This window comes from Oryza brachyantha, chromosome 2 (genome assembly GCF_000231095.2).
Source record: "Oryza brachyantha chromosome 2, ObraRS2, whole genome shotgun sequence".
NCBI lineage: Eukaryota > Viridiplantae > Streptophyta > Magnoliopsida > Poales > Poaceae > Oryza > Oryza brachyantha.
Window position 1 is genome coordinate 17,534,484 of NC_023164.2, and position 16,308 is coordinate 17,550,791.

At 43.5% G+C, this 16,308-nt stretch overlaps 4 protein-coding genes across 6 annotated transcripts; 2 read left to right on the top strand and 2 right to left on the bottom strand.

The window, feature by feature from the left end:
* Nucleotides 1-290: 290 nt before the first annotated feature.
* Nucleotides 291-5,837, top strand: LOC102702636 (probable protein phosphatase 2C 21). The gene is made up of 11 exons (XM_040520865.1): nt 291-502; nt 2,483-2,611; nt 2,741-2,804; nt 3,073-3,178; nt 3,377-3,497; nt 3,857-3,976; nt 4,085-4,232; nt 4,316-4,392; nt 4,467-4,519; nt 5,031-5,085; nt 5,317-5,837. Exons 2-11 carry the CDS (start codon nt 2,483-2,485, stop codon nt 5,563-5,565), a joined length of 1,122 nt encoding a protein of 373 aa, XP_040376799.1. The 5' UTR covers nt 291-502; the 3' UTR covers nt 5,566-5,837.
* A 640-nt stretch (nt 5,838-6,477) lies between these two features.
* On the bottom strand, nt 6,478-8,753 carry LOC102702916 (nicotinamidase 1). The gene is made up of 5 exons (XM_006648759.3): nt 8,488-8,753; nt 7,643-7,826; nt 7,351-7,484; nt 7,080-7,265; nt 6,478-6,762 (listed from the first exon to the last, which is right to left on the bottom strand). Exons 1-5 carry the CDS (start codon nt 8,662-8,664, stop codon nt 6,682-6,684), a joined length of 762 nt encoding a protein of 253 aa, XP_006648822.2. The 5' UTR covers nt 8,665-8,753; the 3' UTR covers nt 6,478-6,681.
* Nucleotides 8,754-9,422: 669 nt separating this feature from the next.
* Nucleotides 9,423-12,578, bottom strand: LOC102723018. 3 transcript variants are annotated; one of them, XM_015833566.1, is made up of 6 exons: nt 12,360-12,578; nt 11,611-11,705; nt 11,159-11,527; nt 10,959-11,044; nt 10,013-10,094; nt 9,423-9,894 (listed from the first exon to the last, which is right to left on the bottom strand). In XM_015833566.1, exons 2-6 carry the CDS (start codon nt 11,666-11,668, stop codon nt 9,764-9,766), a joined length of 726 nt encoding a protein of 241 aa, XP_015689052.1. In that variant the 5' UTR covers nt 11,669-11,705; nt 12,360-12,578; the 3' UTR covers nt 9,423-9,763. The 3 variants fall into 3 exon arrangements, with proteins under 3 accessions (XP_015689052.1, XP_006647477.1, XP_015689051.1); XM_006647414.2 differs by having other exon boundaries at nt 10,007-10,094; XM_015833565.1 differs by having other exon boundaries at nt 10,007-10,094; nt 12,356-12,578.
* A 2,144-nt stretch (nt 12,579-14,722) lies between these two features.
* On the top strand, nt 14,723-15,858 carry LOC102699469 (probable calcium-binding protein CML17). The gene has a single exon (XM_006647415.3). The coding sequence runs from the start codon at nt 14,887-14,889 to the stop codon at nt 15,361-15,363; it is 477 nt and encodes a 158-aa protein (XP_006647478.1). The 5' UTR covers nt 14,723-14,886; the 3' UTR covers nt 15,364-15,858.
* Nucleotides 15,859-16,308: the final 450 nt, after the last annotated feature.

The window sequence follows — 16,308 nt, forward strand, 5'->3', positions numbered from 1 at the left end:
GGAGGGTTCGTTGATCTCAGTGCAGCGCGTCGGGGCATCTCCGCCTGGATGCCAGGAGGAGGAGGAGGAGCAGCAGCAGCAGCAGCGACCGGAACGGCGGCGCCGGCCGATGCGGCGGCTACGGCGGAAGCGAGGCCAGCCGCGGCCGGCGGCGGCGGAGTTTCCCTTCCCGGGCTGCGGCTGCGCCACGCGTGCTCTGCATCGGGGCCGTACACGTGGACACGATCGGACGGCCAGGACGGTGCGAGTGGGCCCAGGGTCACGAGCAGCGCAACCGGTGCTCCTGGACCGTCGGATCAGGCGCAGCTGCCACGTAGATCCGATCCAACGGACGAGATGCGCCAAGTCAGGAGACTGCTAGCCTTCTTCCCCGCCTCGCCTCTTGCATTTATACTCCGCCCTCGCTTCGCAATAACTCGCAAGAGCAACGGAATTGCGGAGAGGCGAGGACTTGATCTCTCCTCCCACTCTCTCCTCTGCTTTCCTCTGTTCCAAGTCAGCCGTAAGATTCCTTCTCCTATTCTCCCATGGCCATGTGTTTGTGACTTTGTGTTGGTGGGGGGTGGCGCTGTTGCCTGTTGCTAGCCGCTGCTCCGCTCGTTCTCGCGGTTTTTTGGTTCGTTTCTGTGGAGTATAGTTCGATCGAGAATCGAGCAGCGTGACGCTTTTGCGAGGTTTTACTTTGCTCTCCAATGTTATCTCGTGTTTCTCATCGGTGTGTGTTTTGTTGCTGCTGCTGCTGTTTCTTTGTGAAGTTGGCTGTGTGGTATGCTTCGAGGAGGATGACGAGCACCGAAAACCATGGTGATCTCTGTCGCCTCTTCTGTTTGTTCTTTTCCATCTATTTCCGTGTTGCTGCATTTGAAGTTGGTTGCAGTTTTCTTTGAGGAGGGTGGCGAGCACCGGGACCTGTGGTGATCTACGTTTCCCTCTTCGTTGCGATCTTACTCATCCATTTCTACCTTGTTTTCTTGTTGCTTCTTCAGAAATTGCTCTCGCGTTGTTGTTTCTGTGGTTGGCAAGGAATCCTATGGAATCCTGGTAATCTGTTGCAGTAGGGGGTAACGAACGAGCACCGCAATCCATGGTGATATCTGTTTCGTGCTTCCTCTCTGTACTGGATGGTGTTCATGAGCCCATGCTTCATCAGACGATCCGATTCTACCATCTTCCTACGCCTTTTCGTCTTGTTATTCCTGGCATTTATTGATGTGTTCATGTCATCTCGACGTTCTGCAACTCCTCGTCTCTCATCTCCTACTTATTCTGTCTACCTCTTTTGGTATGGTTGTTCTATATTCCTTCTGCATGTCGGTGTCCTTTTTTCCTTCTTTCACAACTGTGGGTTTTGACGTGTTGAATCTTGGTGATGCTGTGCATGTCGGAACGTCTTGATGATTCTGTGCATCTCCGCTGTTCTTTGCTGATAGGTGCTGACATGACAAGAGTCGTACGACCAATCATTGCTGTTCATTCATAGTTTTTACTGAGATGGTGCCTTCTTATTGATGTTTAACTTAACTCAGTATGGACATGTGTTTGTGACTTTGTGGTTTGGTTCTCGTCCTCCCACTCTCCTCCTCCTCCTCCTCTCGTCTGCTCCATGACAAACCGTAAGATTCCTTTTCTTGTTCTCCCATGGCGATGTGTTTGTGTTGGTGGTGCTGTTGCTGATCGCTGGCTGCTGCATATGCTCTTCTCGTTCTTGCTGTTTCGTTCGTTGCTGCGGAGTACTTGATCAAGGAGCAGTGCCTGTCTGTTCTCTTTGATCGAGGCGCTTTCGTGAGGTTTTGGTTTGTCTCTGTGTCTCTGGTGGTGCAGTGGTGTGGTGCTACCTCGTGTTCTTGCATTTGGTTTGTGTTGGTGTTGGTGCTCCGTGCTCTTGCTTTTGAGTTTTGATGTTGTTGTTGCGGTGGTTTTCTTGAGGAAGGTGACGAACACGGAACACCATGTTGTTGTTGTTGTTGTTGGTGGTGGTGGTGGTGGTGGTGGTGGTGGTGGTGGTGGTGGTGCTGCTGCTGCTGCTGCTGCTGCTGCTGCCGCCATGGTGGTTTTCTCTTCGTTCTTGGTTGTTTCTGTCGTTGTTCCTTTTCCCTTTTTTTTTGAAAACCATCGTTGTTCCTTTTCCTGCTGCTTTTGAAATTGTTGGGAGTTTATACTTTCTCTCTTCATCTCCGTGCGGTTTTTCCTGGTGTTATTGATGATCTCCACCTGCTCGTCTTCTATCTCTGATCTATTCTGTTTACTTCATGTGGTATGCTGTTCCAAATTCTTTCTACTTGGCGAGTGTTCTTCCTCTCTCTTGTTCTCGTTGATTTCTTGAGGATTCTGTGCACGCGGGAACTTCTTTGATGATGTTGTGCATGTACGGAGGAGACTCGGTCGCGCGATGATCCTGTCCGTTCTTGCTGTTGAGTGCTAGCGAGTGGTGCAACATCAATTCTCTGTTTTTCTTCTCATGAAATTGCTTTTCATACAACAGATGATTAACCCACCAGTACTGACATACACCCCACCAGTAACAGCGAAGGTCAGCGATGCAGGGGAGAATGACAGGGTTAAGTATGCATCATCAACTATGCAAGGAGCGCGCCCGAGCATGGAAGATGCTGTGAGTAATCTTGCACTCCTTTTTACCAATTTTATTGCGGCCATAGCCCTATAGAAAGATGTGTTAATGAGCTTGCAAGTAATATTGGTGAAACGCTAAAGCTTGATGTGTGCCTTTCTTATTATCTAGCTTGCAGTTGAACTAGATCTGGATGAGACGACATCATTCTTCGGTGTTTATGATGGCCATGGAGGTTTGATCTCCATTCTCACCTTTTTCCCAACAATTGCCAAACAATTCATCTGTTAGCATAACAGGCCACTTAATGCATCAGCTAAATTATCGTAGAATTCACAATAGTGTGCATTTGTGTACGCAATAGGAATATTTGGACTGCCCTGTATTCTATATGCTTTGTTCCTATTAAAGCTTCTAGGGACACATGATTATGGTTGCTTCATCCTTCATCCTCTATCTCATAAAATGGCCACACTGAGTTTTTTTTAATCTTTTCTGTGCAGGAGCTAAAGTAGCAATGTACTGTGCAAAACAATTTCATAATATGCTTCTTAGGGACGAAGACTTTCTCAACAATCTGCCCAAAGCAATTAAATCAGTGTGCTCCAGGTTATTTGTATATGATTATTTAATGAACTCTACATATTATGTTGCATAATTGCACTTCTGTTCTTCAATAGTGGAAAACAAAAATGGCAGTGCTAAACCCATTTGTTCGTAGTTGCTTGTATTTCTTGAAAAGTCTAGTTCCATTTGTTGGATTAACAAATATATGAAATATGTAATCATTGTTCCTCTTAATTGCAGACTTGATGATGATTTGCGACGATCAAATGCATGGAGTGTGTCACTTAATCCCCATGGTAGTTTTAATTGCTTCCAGTTCCTCAATACTGGCGTTTTTGCTAGTCTCTGGCGTGCCATGGAGGTGATATATCCACCTGTGGCTGTTCTTTACACATCCAACTGCATTGAATTTAGTCATCTTTTATTTCCAGTCATAGTGTGCATATGATCCGGAGTTCCAACTTCCAAGTGATATATTTCACACCTGGACTCATTGTAACAAACTGTTAGGTTCTTGTTTCACTTTAGTTGTTCTCCTACTGCCCCCAAAGTATAGTATTGTTCGATATGTTACTTTACTGGACTCATCATTGTCTTTGTTATATTAGTTCCCTTCTTTTTTGGATGTCATTTTTGCACTGGTGGCATTTCACGCCTTTTATTTTGTGGAATTGTTGAATTGTTTGTTTGACACCTCAGTTGGGATTTTCTCCCTGTCAGGGAACTTACGTTCCACCATTACATGAAGGAAGCACAGCATGTGTGGTAACCATTAGAGGAAATCAGATCATTGTAGGAAATGTTGGCGATTCTCGTTGCGTGCTTTCAAGGAATGGTCAGGTGTGGTAACATTTTTCTTGTCAAATATCTCAGTGTTTGGATCTTCTCTCTTGCCAAATCCATTAGATTGGTGCCTAATTATCTTTTATGTTTCCGTTGTGTACAAAGGCAATTGCTTTATCCATTGATCACAAACCAACCATTCCAAATGAATGTGAAAGAATTCTAAGAGCAGGAGGACAATTACTGAGACCAGATCGGGTGGAAACGGGTCCGAGTTATGTCCAAGGAATGTTAGCCATGTCTAGAGCGATTGGTATAGTCTTATGTTGTTTCTTTTTGGTTGTCCGTACAAAATTTATTGCATTGTAATTGTCATTCTCCTTACTACCATCGCAGGTGATTTTGCACTTAAGCAGAACAGGAATATGCTTCCTTCTCAGCAAATGGTGACATGTATTCCTGACATTCGCGGTGTAAGTGTAACTATGTTATTTAGGAGGACTATAAATCTGTTTCCCTGGGTCTGATCAGATGTCCTTTTTTTTAGGCAAACATAACTGATGATACTGAATTTCTTGTCATAGCAAGTGATGGCGTCTGGTAGGCCCTCTTCTTTAAAACTAGTAAAATATATTTGTTTTTGTAGCGCAGCTCCTGATTATAAAATCTCATGCAGAATATATCTATCCCAAGGACAGTTAACCTTCTTGATTCTTCTAAGACAGTATTGTTTTGCACAATGTTTTTGTACATTGTGGTTTGACTTGGATGTGGCCTGGACTGGTGTCTTGTCTAGTTTATCACCATGTGTAGTTATGTGCACTGTTCATTTTGAATAATTTTGAAACCTTTTTCTGAGTTAAATGTTATGTTCTTGGAGAGAGGTTGCATTTACTGAAAAGACAAACGCCTGCCATTCCCTGCAGTAGGTGGTCTGTATAGTTTTCAGATAATATTTTTCCTCGATGGCTTGGTGCCTTGGTATCAGACTTAAGTTGGAAATGACCACTGGTCCCTTATAAATCTGACTGCAAGAGCATTCATCAAGATTCAAGAACCATGTCACTTTATTCATATTCACATAGTAAACTGAAATACATCTCTCTTTCAGGGATCACATGTCAAACAAGCAGGTGGTTAGTTTTGTGCGTCAGAAATTACGTTCGGTGAGTTCATTTTCTCTACCTGTCATGGAAGTAATAGCTTACTAAAATATCCTCCCTAGAACTGCTTACTCCAGTTCTGAACGCATATGTGCATGGGATCTGTTTGGTTGGTTTGTTTTCAGGCAATTGAAATCTGAAGTTTACATATGAAGATCTATGTTTTGTTGCTCAATAATTTGTTGCTATTGACTGTTATGCCCTTTGCCTTAACGTATGTTGTGATCAACACAGGGGAGGAACAGTCTTGGCAAGATTTGTGAGATGCTTCTTGATCGTTGCTTGCCACCGAGGGACAACGCGACTGTCATACTGGTTCAGTTCAAGCACATTGCGCAGGAGTCCAATGAAGTTGCCGATGCCATAAGCACTGACGAGCAACTCAACGTCGACAACCCCATAAGCACTGACGAGCAACTCAACGTCGACAACCCCATAAGCACTGATGATCAATCACTGGCACTCCTATTTGGTCCACCTTAGTTCTCGCAAGAATCTTAGCTAGCTGCAGGGAGTTTTGATGTTAGATCAGGAAAAGAAAGTCCCAGACAGTCCTATTTTTACCCTTTATTTTTCTGTCCAAGGCAACGTTGACGGGAAGCCACTAGTACGTAGGATGATGCCATCAGTCCATTACCATAGGAGAGTACGTTTATGTTTTTTTTTTCCTGAGTCAGTTGGGATTCGTTTCACGCACCTTTATCGTTTTGCTTCTCTGGACTCCCGAGTCCCGATGATTACTACTTAATTCGTAATTGCTCACTGCCTTTTATAACTTCTCTAGCTTTGTGCATGAATGCACACTAGCTATATGATATATATGCTCTGATATATCTTCCATGCGTAATCATCTGCTAGAAACAACATGATCGGCCTTGCACTGCACTAGCTGTCCATGATGTGATTGGCCGGCTTCCTGTCAGTATTCTCGTTTGTTCCTCTCCTGTTCCATTGTTTCTGAGCCTTGAGCAAAACTAAAATCTGATGCACTACTTAAAATGCTGGAATTGTGCTATAACACATGCACTGTACTGTATGATAGGGGTAACATGGTATGAAACATGATCCTTTCCAATTTTATGGCTGGCATGTCGTAAGACCTTGTAGCCTTATCTAAATTCATCCACATATATATATATATATATATATATATATAACTTTTATATAAATCTAGAAAAAATAAAAAAATGTTACATTGTGAAACAAAGAGAGTGGATAAGGATATCATCATTAAAAAGGAAAAAGAAGGTTCAAATGAGACTCCAGTCCAAGCCCTCAGGGCTCATCCAATTTAGGGGAATTCAACTGGTTTTGGCTCAGAAGCAAGCGATCACAGTTAACCCGTAAATTCCTTAAGATCGTCATAGTACAGAGCAAACACAGTCACCCTTTAGGTTAATTACACAAGTAACAACCGTGCACAAAGCACTCGTAGCGTATTATCAGTACTCGGTCCAACCAGCAGATACATATCTGATTTGCATCGAAGAGATGAATTTAAGAAATAAAGAAAAAACTAGGATCATCATTCAAGCAATAAAAATCAAACTAGATAATTGATCCAGGTCGCCATTACAGTCTTATACTAGTTTTACATCCCTAATCTTCAAGAATAATTCTGTCAACGATCTTCGCACCCCTGCTCTTTGCCATGTAAAGTCCCATGTGGTGCATTAGATCCTGCAGTATTAGAAGGTGAGCAGGGTGATCATAAAGTATGGAATACGCATTGATGCTTATTATATTTAATACAAAATTGATATCTTCGTGTTCATGGAGTAACTATAAGTAAAAAAAGGAAACAAAAGAAGTCTATCTTTGGTTAATTTCACTTATTGGAGTGCATCATGCATGTGCAGAGTGTCCTATATTGATAGTCCAGAGAACAAAAACTAGATGTCCTGTGGGAGAAGAAAAGAGTGCCCAAGATACTACAGGTGTAAGAGAAAAGGTTTCATTCTTTATTTCTCATGAATTGGTTGTCAATGATCCAATACCTGTGGATGAGCCAAAGTTCCTTGCATACTCCTGGCTACTTCAACAGGGAGGTTATATGTAGCACAGCCCCCTGAATAAATAACAACATCTTCCAGTGGAGGCACTCGGCCAATGTTTCTGGCAGCCAAAGCTGAACTTGCAAAATCCAAAACACAATAGTCTGTACATATTCCTAAAACCAAAACCTGCATCAAGACAATGCACGGTTCATATACAACCACAGTATTGTTTGCCTGAAGTATTCGAAGGGTAGTAGAATTAATCACTCACGGTTTTGATCTGAAATTTTGCAACCCAATCGGAAAAAACATTCGAACCATCTTTCTCGAATGCGGCAAGATAACCGTCAATACAATCCTTCCTCCTGATCGTTACGTTTGGATCCTTTTCCAACCACTCCAGAGCTGCAAATGGCAGATTAATTTTGTCAGGCACCAAAAGTGGACCATAACGTGTTTTTACCGTTCTCATATCAGCTTGGCAAAACCATCAATTGATCAAGCCCGTCAGGAAAGAACAATGTAGGGTCAACATGAGCTTAAAGTTGAGGCAAAGTATCAACCTGGGACGAAATTTTCCTCGCCAGTACCAATTATACAATGTGGTGGGAAAGGCGGCTCAGGCTTATCAGGGTAGTGGGTGTCAAGAAACGCAAAGACCGGCCAGTTCCTCTCGCAGAACACCTTGGCAAGCCTAGCAGCCTCCTCCACCATCGTTTCTATCTGTTTATTTGGCGTAACAGGGGCCTGCAAGTGCCAAGAACAAAGAGCCAGTCAACACTCACTAATAACAGTTCTACAAACACTCAAATACTAGCACTGATTAACAAGACAGCCAGTCCCTAGTAGCACAAGCAAACAAGGACCAAGTAATAGTATGGTGATGACTGATGAGTGAGCAAAAGAAGAAGAAAATGTAGATTGAGCATATGTCTTGGGAGATTCCAGCAGCATGCTGTATGTCGATAAACCCTACGCTGACGATTCGCATGACGAGCAAGGCCAAAACTTCATATGGATGTCCTCATATCCACAACGCGAGCAACTTAGCAGGTGATGAACAGTACGATTTTGTTGCAAAATGATACTAGTGGGACAAGCAAGAACAAAACAACAGGAGCTAAAAACAAGGCAGGGAGCAGGAAAATAGCTGGAGGAGGAGGATATTCCACGGGCGGGCCTATTCACTCGTGTCCCAATCCTAGCACACAAACGCGGCAAACAAGAGATCCAATTTTGACCACGCACGGTAGTCGCGCTCGCGCATCGACCATCACATGACGCTCCCCGCCCGGTCGACCGCACTCCTCCGAGGAATGAATCAGCGCCGGGGAAACAAACGTGACGTCGAGTCGGGGAAGGAGGACACACACAGTCACACAGAGAGAGGCAAGGGGAGCTAGCTCACGAGGTTCCCGGCGCCGACGGTGCAGAACCCGTTGGAGACGTCGACGAGGACGAGCCCCACCTGCCCACGCCCGCCGCCGCCGCCTGGAGCCAGGACGAGGTCGGCGTCCGCCTGCAGGGGCACCGCCGCCCGGAGCACCTCCAACGCGGCGGCGCCGCCCCCGCCGTCGGAACCCATTCTGCGCGGCGCGTGCGCGCGGTTGGTTTTCCGGGGGTGGTTGGTTGACCTCGACGAGCTGTAGCTATGGGCTATGGCACGGGAAGCCGCCGGTGGGTGGGCGGTCTCTCCTTGCGGCTGATCAATATATAAGCCAATAATCCCTGGCCACTCGTCACGTGGCGCGTGTTCTCGTCTTCCCTCAATCCCACGGTCCCACCTCCCCCGCCCCCGCTCGATGACAGGTGGGCCCGGGAACACCCCGGGGGGCAAGTTCTTGATCCATCGTCATCCAATTTGAACAGAGCACACGTCAATTTTTTGCACAGGGAACGCCAAATTCATCCAATCTGGGCAGGGCATCAAATGCGAAGAAATGGTCAGCAAGCGGTGTATGAGAAAATTTTTGAAAGAAATGTTAAGTCAAATGTTTGACTGATATTGAAAAGGGTTTTTAGACATGAATAAAAAAACGAATTTTACGGCTAGCTTAGAAACTGCGAGACGAATCTTTTAAGTCTAATTAATCCATCGTTAGCACATGTTGGTTCCTGTAGCATTTATGGCTAATCATAGACTAATTAGGCTTAAAAGATTCGTCTCAAGATTTCTTACGTAACTGTGTGATTAGTTTTTTGGTTCATCTATGTTTAATGTTTTATTTATATGTCTAAAAATTCGATACGATGTTTTTTAAATTTTTTTTTAACTAAACAAGGCCTAACATTCTGCACCAGTCGTTGGACTTGATGAGATATGACCAGAAAGGATGACCAATCTGAAACTCCGAATAAAATATAAACAGGGATATCAAACACATGACATTAGAGGAAATGAAACAACGATATTTCTGCAGAATCCTTACACGGTTACGCTACAGTTTAAACATTTACACACGACTGAACGGTGGTGGGCATCTCAGCCAAAACAGGACAGAAAGGAAGCTAAAGTTGCTTCCACTACTTGGGTTCCTACAGTGTGTCTGATTATCACATAAAATCACATAGAGCAGAACAACTAGGATACTAGCATACTACAATAAACTGCTCCTGAGCAAGACAGGATGGCGATAATAGTACTGTTCTGATTTTTTTTTTTCAAGCGGGTGGATTAGCATTCCTCAGTTCATTCCAGGCTCTAGGAGTGGTAGCTCATCTCTCAGCTGAAACTCAACAGGCTTATTGTCAAGAAACGGATAATTGTCAAACTCATCGTCCGCAAAAGGATCTTCAGACAGCTTCATTTTATCACCTGGAGGCAAATGTCCACACAGATTATAAGTAATTGAAATGATATTGTTGGTGGAAACACTAGAAAGCAGAGATGAGATAACGGCATGAATTACTGCAATGAAGAAAGGGACCTGAACTTGAGAGACAACTATTGCTATCTGGCAGAATCTCAGGTTCCAGCTCCAGCTCTTTTATGTCTTTAAAAAATGCTGCAACCACCTGCATCAACGAAAAACATTAAGTACATCACATATTGGAGATCAACAAGAAAACATAAAAGAAAGCAAAAGGAGAAAAAAAGGATGGAGCACGAGTGCATAACATAGTTTTACCCTAGGCACAATATGTTGCTTTAGAGCATGAATCAATGACAGAGCAGTGTGTAAATGGAACCATGCACAGAACAAAGAGTATAGTAGACAACTCATAACCAACACAAAATTTAACTTTTACTGCCTTACTGACCATTTCATATATGCCTTCTGTTGTATGGGTTACTAAAATACATGCAGACTTTTTTTTACATACAACAATATCTAGATACTTAGCATTCTTCAATATCTAGATACTTGCTTAGAATTCTTCAAGGAATATATATTGATATACATTCTTCACTAATAGAAGCAAATATTGCAGGGAAATAGCCTAAGTAAGCAAGACCTTAACTATTCCAGACTATGTTAGTAAAACATTTCTACAGGTAACAAGAACAAAGCTTGCAAAATGATACTACCAGCAATTATTCTATGACAAAAAAATGGAGTACAAACCTAGTCACTATGTGCTCATTAGCTAATATTCTGCGTCAAATGATACCAGACTCTTCAAGATTCTAATGAATTTTTTTGCTAAGCCAATTATTTAATGCATTTGTACCTAGAAAATAATGTCAAAAGCTTTCAATAACAACAGGGACAGGCATTACCAAAGCTAACCAATTAACAGAAAATCAAGGGAGGATCAACAAATTAGATTCTCAAAAACAAGAACAAATTAAACTTGCTAAAATTTAAATTCACAGAGATATTTCAAAACTAAAAGCAACCTGAGAAGCTATGAACACTGGCTCTTTGAAGCACATACCTCAGAAGGAAACAACACATGATCAAATACCACATCTGGCCAGTCATGTAATGCCGACATTATTTTCTCCACCTTCTTCTTGACACCTGTGTAGCATATAAAAATAGCATAATAAGTTATATGAGCCTACTGAAAAGCAAAAAGGTCCTATGCGCATATTGAACCAGTAAGCTGAGAAACTGCAGGAAGTGAACTCTTACGTTTGTCTTGCCTGTCCTTTTCCAACTTCTGAGAATCATTCCCAGTGAAGTGAGTGCCCTCCACACCATCCTTAGCCCATTCATGACATTTTGTTGTCTCGTCAGAAAAGATTACAGTCTTTTTCACTGGGTTCTTGGTGGCCTCATGGCTGCGAAGAGCAGTCTTCTTCAAGGCAGCACCATCAGAAATGTTGCGCTGTTCTCGGGGCTTGCCAGTGTTGGACACATCCTGCAGGGGTTTCCGCGTAGACATTGGGGGCTTGCCAATGTTGGATACATCCCTTAGGGCCTTCTTCTCTTGAAGCCCTTGTTTTGCTAATGGCTTCAGTGGTTTGGCCTTCAGTCCATCAGCCCTCTTGCCGGCAGGTCCTGCAGACATGGATCGACCATGTCAGTCATTTACCACACGAAACTTCCTTATGATGAAATAGTGAGAACAAAAGCAGCTTTACCTCTATGGATTGGCAGGTTCTCATCAAGAAAAACAGCTGTGGAAATTGGGGCGGCCATCACAAAACAGCAAGCTTTCTTCCTTAACCTTCAAAGCCTGAAAAAATTGTAGGTATTAAGCAAAGGGAAGCACAATAAATTGCCAGGAGGCAGAAGCAATCATCAGCATATCACCTAGGAATAATTTGTTCCATAAATGTTGTTCAAAGTTAGAATAATAATATTACTTCAAGTTGTATGTAGCATAACCAACATATGGTAGCTAAGAAAACCAGGATTTCACAGAGATTATGCATGAGTCTCCATTTCTCCAACAGATTTGCAGCAAAAGATCAGAAATATTTTGCTCCGCGTTCCAAACTAACAGATTAAACAGCGCACCTAGATTCTTCAAGGGATCGAGCCAATTTCTCCAACAGATTTGCAGCAAAAGGTCAGAAATATTTTGATCTGGCTTCTAAACTACTCCGTAACTGATTAGACGGCTAACCCTAGAGTCTTCAAGCGATTGCGACATATGCATTTGACTAAATTAGCAGGAGCAAGCAAATTGGCAAGCGGGATAACCCAATAACAGGCGCGTTTGCACGAATTGAGCCGGAATGTCCCGGAGAAAACTAGGGTTTGGATTTGGTCGCCAACAACCAAGAAGCGAGCAAAGATAGGCAAAGATTTCTCCCGATGACCGGATAAAGAAAAAAAATCAGGACAACGCGCAACTAATCCAAGAGAAGACTCAGAGCTTACGTACGTATCCGGTAGAAAAAAACTCGAACTCCGCCCAACTCCGGCCCGGCGGCGTCGAGGAGGGACGCGAAGAGAGCGCGTGCTCGCGGCGGCTGGAGGAGGACGCACGCGGTCGTAGGTCGAAGGGCCTCTCGCCTTGTCCCCGCGTGGAGTTGTTGCGTTCTTGGCGCCGCGGAGGCACGGATTGAGTTGGGGAAAACCTGGAAGCTTCTTTTTTTTTCTTTGCGAGATTGGAGGAGGAGAGAGAGATGGGGGGAAGACGAAGACGAAGAAAAGGCGAGCGGGGGCGGTGCAACGGTCGGATTCTGGCTGGGCCGGGCTGACTCGGCTACCGTTGCGCAACATGGGCCGTAACCTAGGCCCACCGGCAGGGACGATGGGCCGGCCCAAGATGACTCGCCGTAACCCTAACCCAGGCGCCTCGTCTTGGCTGCGGCCGGGCTGGCTATATATATCCGGACTTGTTCTTCGTTCTCCTATCCTCCCTTTCTCCATGGCGGCCACTATCGCTCTTTCCCTTGCTTCAATCTTGATCTGCTGCTAGATTCTTGTTGGTCTTGCTGTTGGTTTTGTGTTAGTTATTACGTTTTGTTGTCTATCTGGAATGGTGTTTTTTTTTTGTGTGTGGGATTTGCAAGATCAGCTTCTTGTTTGGATCAAGATTAGACCCGGTCCAAGCAATCGGCATATGGTCTGCCATCTTGCGAGATTGAAATCGAGCCAGCTAAACTCACCTGGATCTGACCCTCGGTGATTTTCTGGGCCCTTTCCGCTGGCACATGGCAGAAATCTTCGAAAGATTCAAACTTTTTTTTTCTTTGATTTGGTGCTACCGAAGCTAAGCAAACGCACTCTGTCCCAAGATTCGTCAGTGTTTTGTGGCAATTTCTTCGTTTGCGACAAGGATGGTTCCAAAAATCTTGTCCACGACTGAGGTTTCCCGTGATCTCGTGGAGGTTTTTCGGAGACATTCAACGTGCTGTAGAGCAATTTCGTTTAATGATTTTTTTCTGCTCCGGCGATTTTTTTGCTGCATACGTAGTATAGCAGGAATAAATTCTATCTGAATTTCGGGGGACGTAAAAATAAAATTGTGGATGAAGTGGTGTGCTGAAATGAACAATGGTTAAAAACTTGGCACATTTTGCTCGTTCGGAACCCAGAAAGGGCAGAACATTGTTAAAACCAAGTTTAGTATAGCAAGTTTAATAGTATAACCAGGACATAAACATTTATGTATTTATAATTTTTAATCATTTAGTGTAAATATAAAAGTTTATAAGTAATAATAAAAAATAATAAACAAATAAATAATATTTTTAAATTTTTTTGAATAAGATGAATAGTTAAATATGTAAACAGAAAGTCAAAATCCTTTAAAATCTAGGATGGATGGAGTAGTTAATTTAAACAATAGATACCTATAAAGTTATAAAGTTAGTCTTAATACATGTTTTCATGTATCATCAAACGCACGTGAGCTTGTATCATCAAACGCTCGTGAGCTTGTTGTGTTCTAGTTGGCTACGAATTAGTACTCTAGTTGACTAGTTGGCTACAAATTTTGGAGCTTGTGCTGTAGTTGGCTATAAATTAGTAAATTAATAGCTATTAGTATTCTATTCTTCTGTCTTAGTATTTGAGAATAGATAATAATGCTTCGTGCTAGTATAAAGTACTCCCGTGTAATGATTTCATCAGAAAGGAATTCACGAACAGTATGGATGAATTCAGAACAGTATGGATGAATTCAGATGTGCTGTCTGAATTCGCACGCAGCTGCGGGCTGCATTCACTCTCCAATCCACGGGCTGAATCATGCAGCCTTCACGGTCCGAATAGACTCGCTCACGGAGCACAGATCAAATTCTGGAGATCTCACTGGCCAAATTCAGGTGTACCTACGGACCTAAATTACGGCCACGGCCACTTGTGTTAGAATTGCCAAGTACTGATGGGCCAATATGATACTATCACAGTGAAAAAAATGACGCATAGCATTTGTAACAAAAAAAGATGAAAAAACATAAAAAAAACACAAGCAAAAATAACAGTTTTTAGCAATTGCTATAGACCTTTTAATACACCTAATGATATGATGGAAAGAAAGAAGGGGGCAGAGTGGGAGTCATTTGAAAATGAGAGACAAAAATGATAGAGTTGCATGGTGTGTTATACATACATATATCACATTTTATTTTAATGGATTACTTATAATATTAGTGATATCATAGTGCTGATAAATGTCATTATGTTTCTCTTCTGTCTTTCGCACTGTTACGTTTGATCCATTAATATCCGAAGAAAATATGTTGCGTAGCATTTTCCTAAAACAATCATCGAAAGCTCGTGGCCATGTCCACCACCAATTGCTCGGCACCACCCAATGGCGCCAGCGACAGCCACCCCTCACCTTCCATGCCCATAAGCTCCAGGCCTTGCGCCTTCCTCCGCCACCACTCCGGCCTCCCGCACGTTCGTGGCCGCGTACGTGAAGCCGGCTGCACCACAAGCCAGCGGCGGCGCTAACAATGGCGTGCGACCAGGCGGAACTCCGGCGGGTGTTCGAGCTGTTCGACCGGGACGGCGACGGCCGGATCACGCGGGAGGAGCTGACGGAGTCGCTGGAGAGGCTGGGGATGCCGGTGGCCGGGGAGGAGCTGGCCGCCACCATCGCCCGCGTCGACGCCAACGGCGACGGGTGCGTCGACCTGGGCGAGTTCGCGGAGCTGTACGCGTCCGTCATGCGCGTCGACTGGGACGGCGGCGGCGACGCGGAGGAGGCGTCCATGCGCGAGGCGTTCGACGTGTTCGACCGCGACGGCGACGGGTTCATCACCGTGGACGAGCTGCGCGCCGTGCTTTCTTCGCTGGGGGTCAAGCAGGGCTGGACGCTGGAGGACTGCGGCCGCATGATCGGCCAGGTAGACAGGGACGACGACGGCCGTGTCGACTTCCTCGAGTTCAAGCAGATGATGCGCGGCGTCGGGTTCTCCGCGCTCCGGTGATCGACGGCGATACGTCGGTCGTCGTACATGCGAGCGTTTTCTGCGTGTATCGTCTTCACGTATTGTGTACGAGTGCATGATCTCGTGAATTTCGCAGAACATGTATTGCTATCGTAAGAGCATCCTCAACGGTTATTCTATCATATCCTTTATTTTTATCCTCTATCTTAAAAATAGAGGACGGAGGTTCTTCAATATAACATATATCACATTCAGATATGGAGGATGTCATATATGATGATGAGTTGGAGTAAAAAAATATAGAGGATAAAACTGTTTAGATGACCATCCAAATAAAGAGATATGGATATGTATGATTAAATTTAGATGAGTTGTTGGGGATGCAGGGACAGAGCAGGGTATTAGATGACACCAATGATCTCTTGTAATCTTCATTACAAATTGATGTTTTCTAATATATATTTGTGAAATTATCCAATAATATGATAGAGATGACACCAATGCTGGTAAATTTTGGAGGGGGTAAAAGTATAAAGCGGCCGTTGAGATAAATTCAATTTGGTTTCTTAAGATGCATTTTAGTTACTGTTCGATGAACTGCAAGGCCGCGAGCCTATTGCGCAATTATTTTCACTTATTACTCAGAATGGAAACGTAATGATTATGGCGGGAAATTGATCGTACATATATAAATTTGTAATGTTTTTTTAAATCTGAACTGTTTTCTAATCTATATAAAATTTATGAACATGCGAGAAATGCTTCCGAGACTATTCCACCCGTTTCCTATAAAAATTTGATTAAATTTATCGATGTATCAATATATATATTTATGTATATATTTATATATGTGTTTAAATTCATTAGCATGTATATGAATGTAGACAAGTCATAAAATCTTATAATGCGAAGCGAAGGAATATCTATAACATGTTGCAAACATATTTCAGCGCAAAACTTATCCTCCATATAACTGAGGTAGCT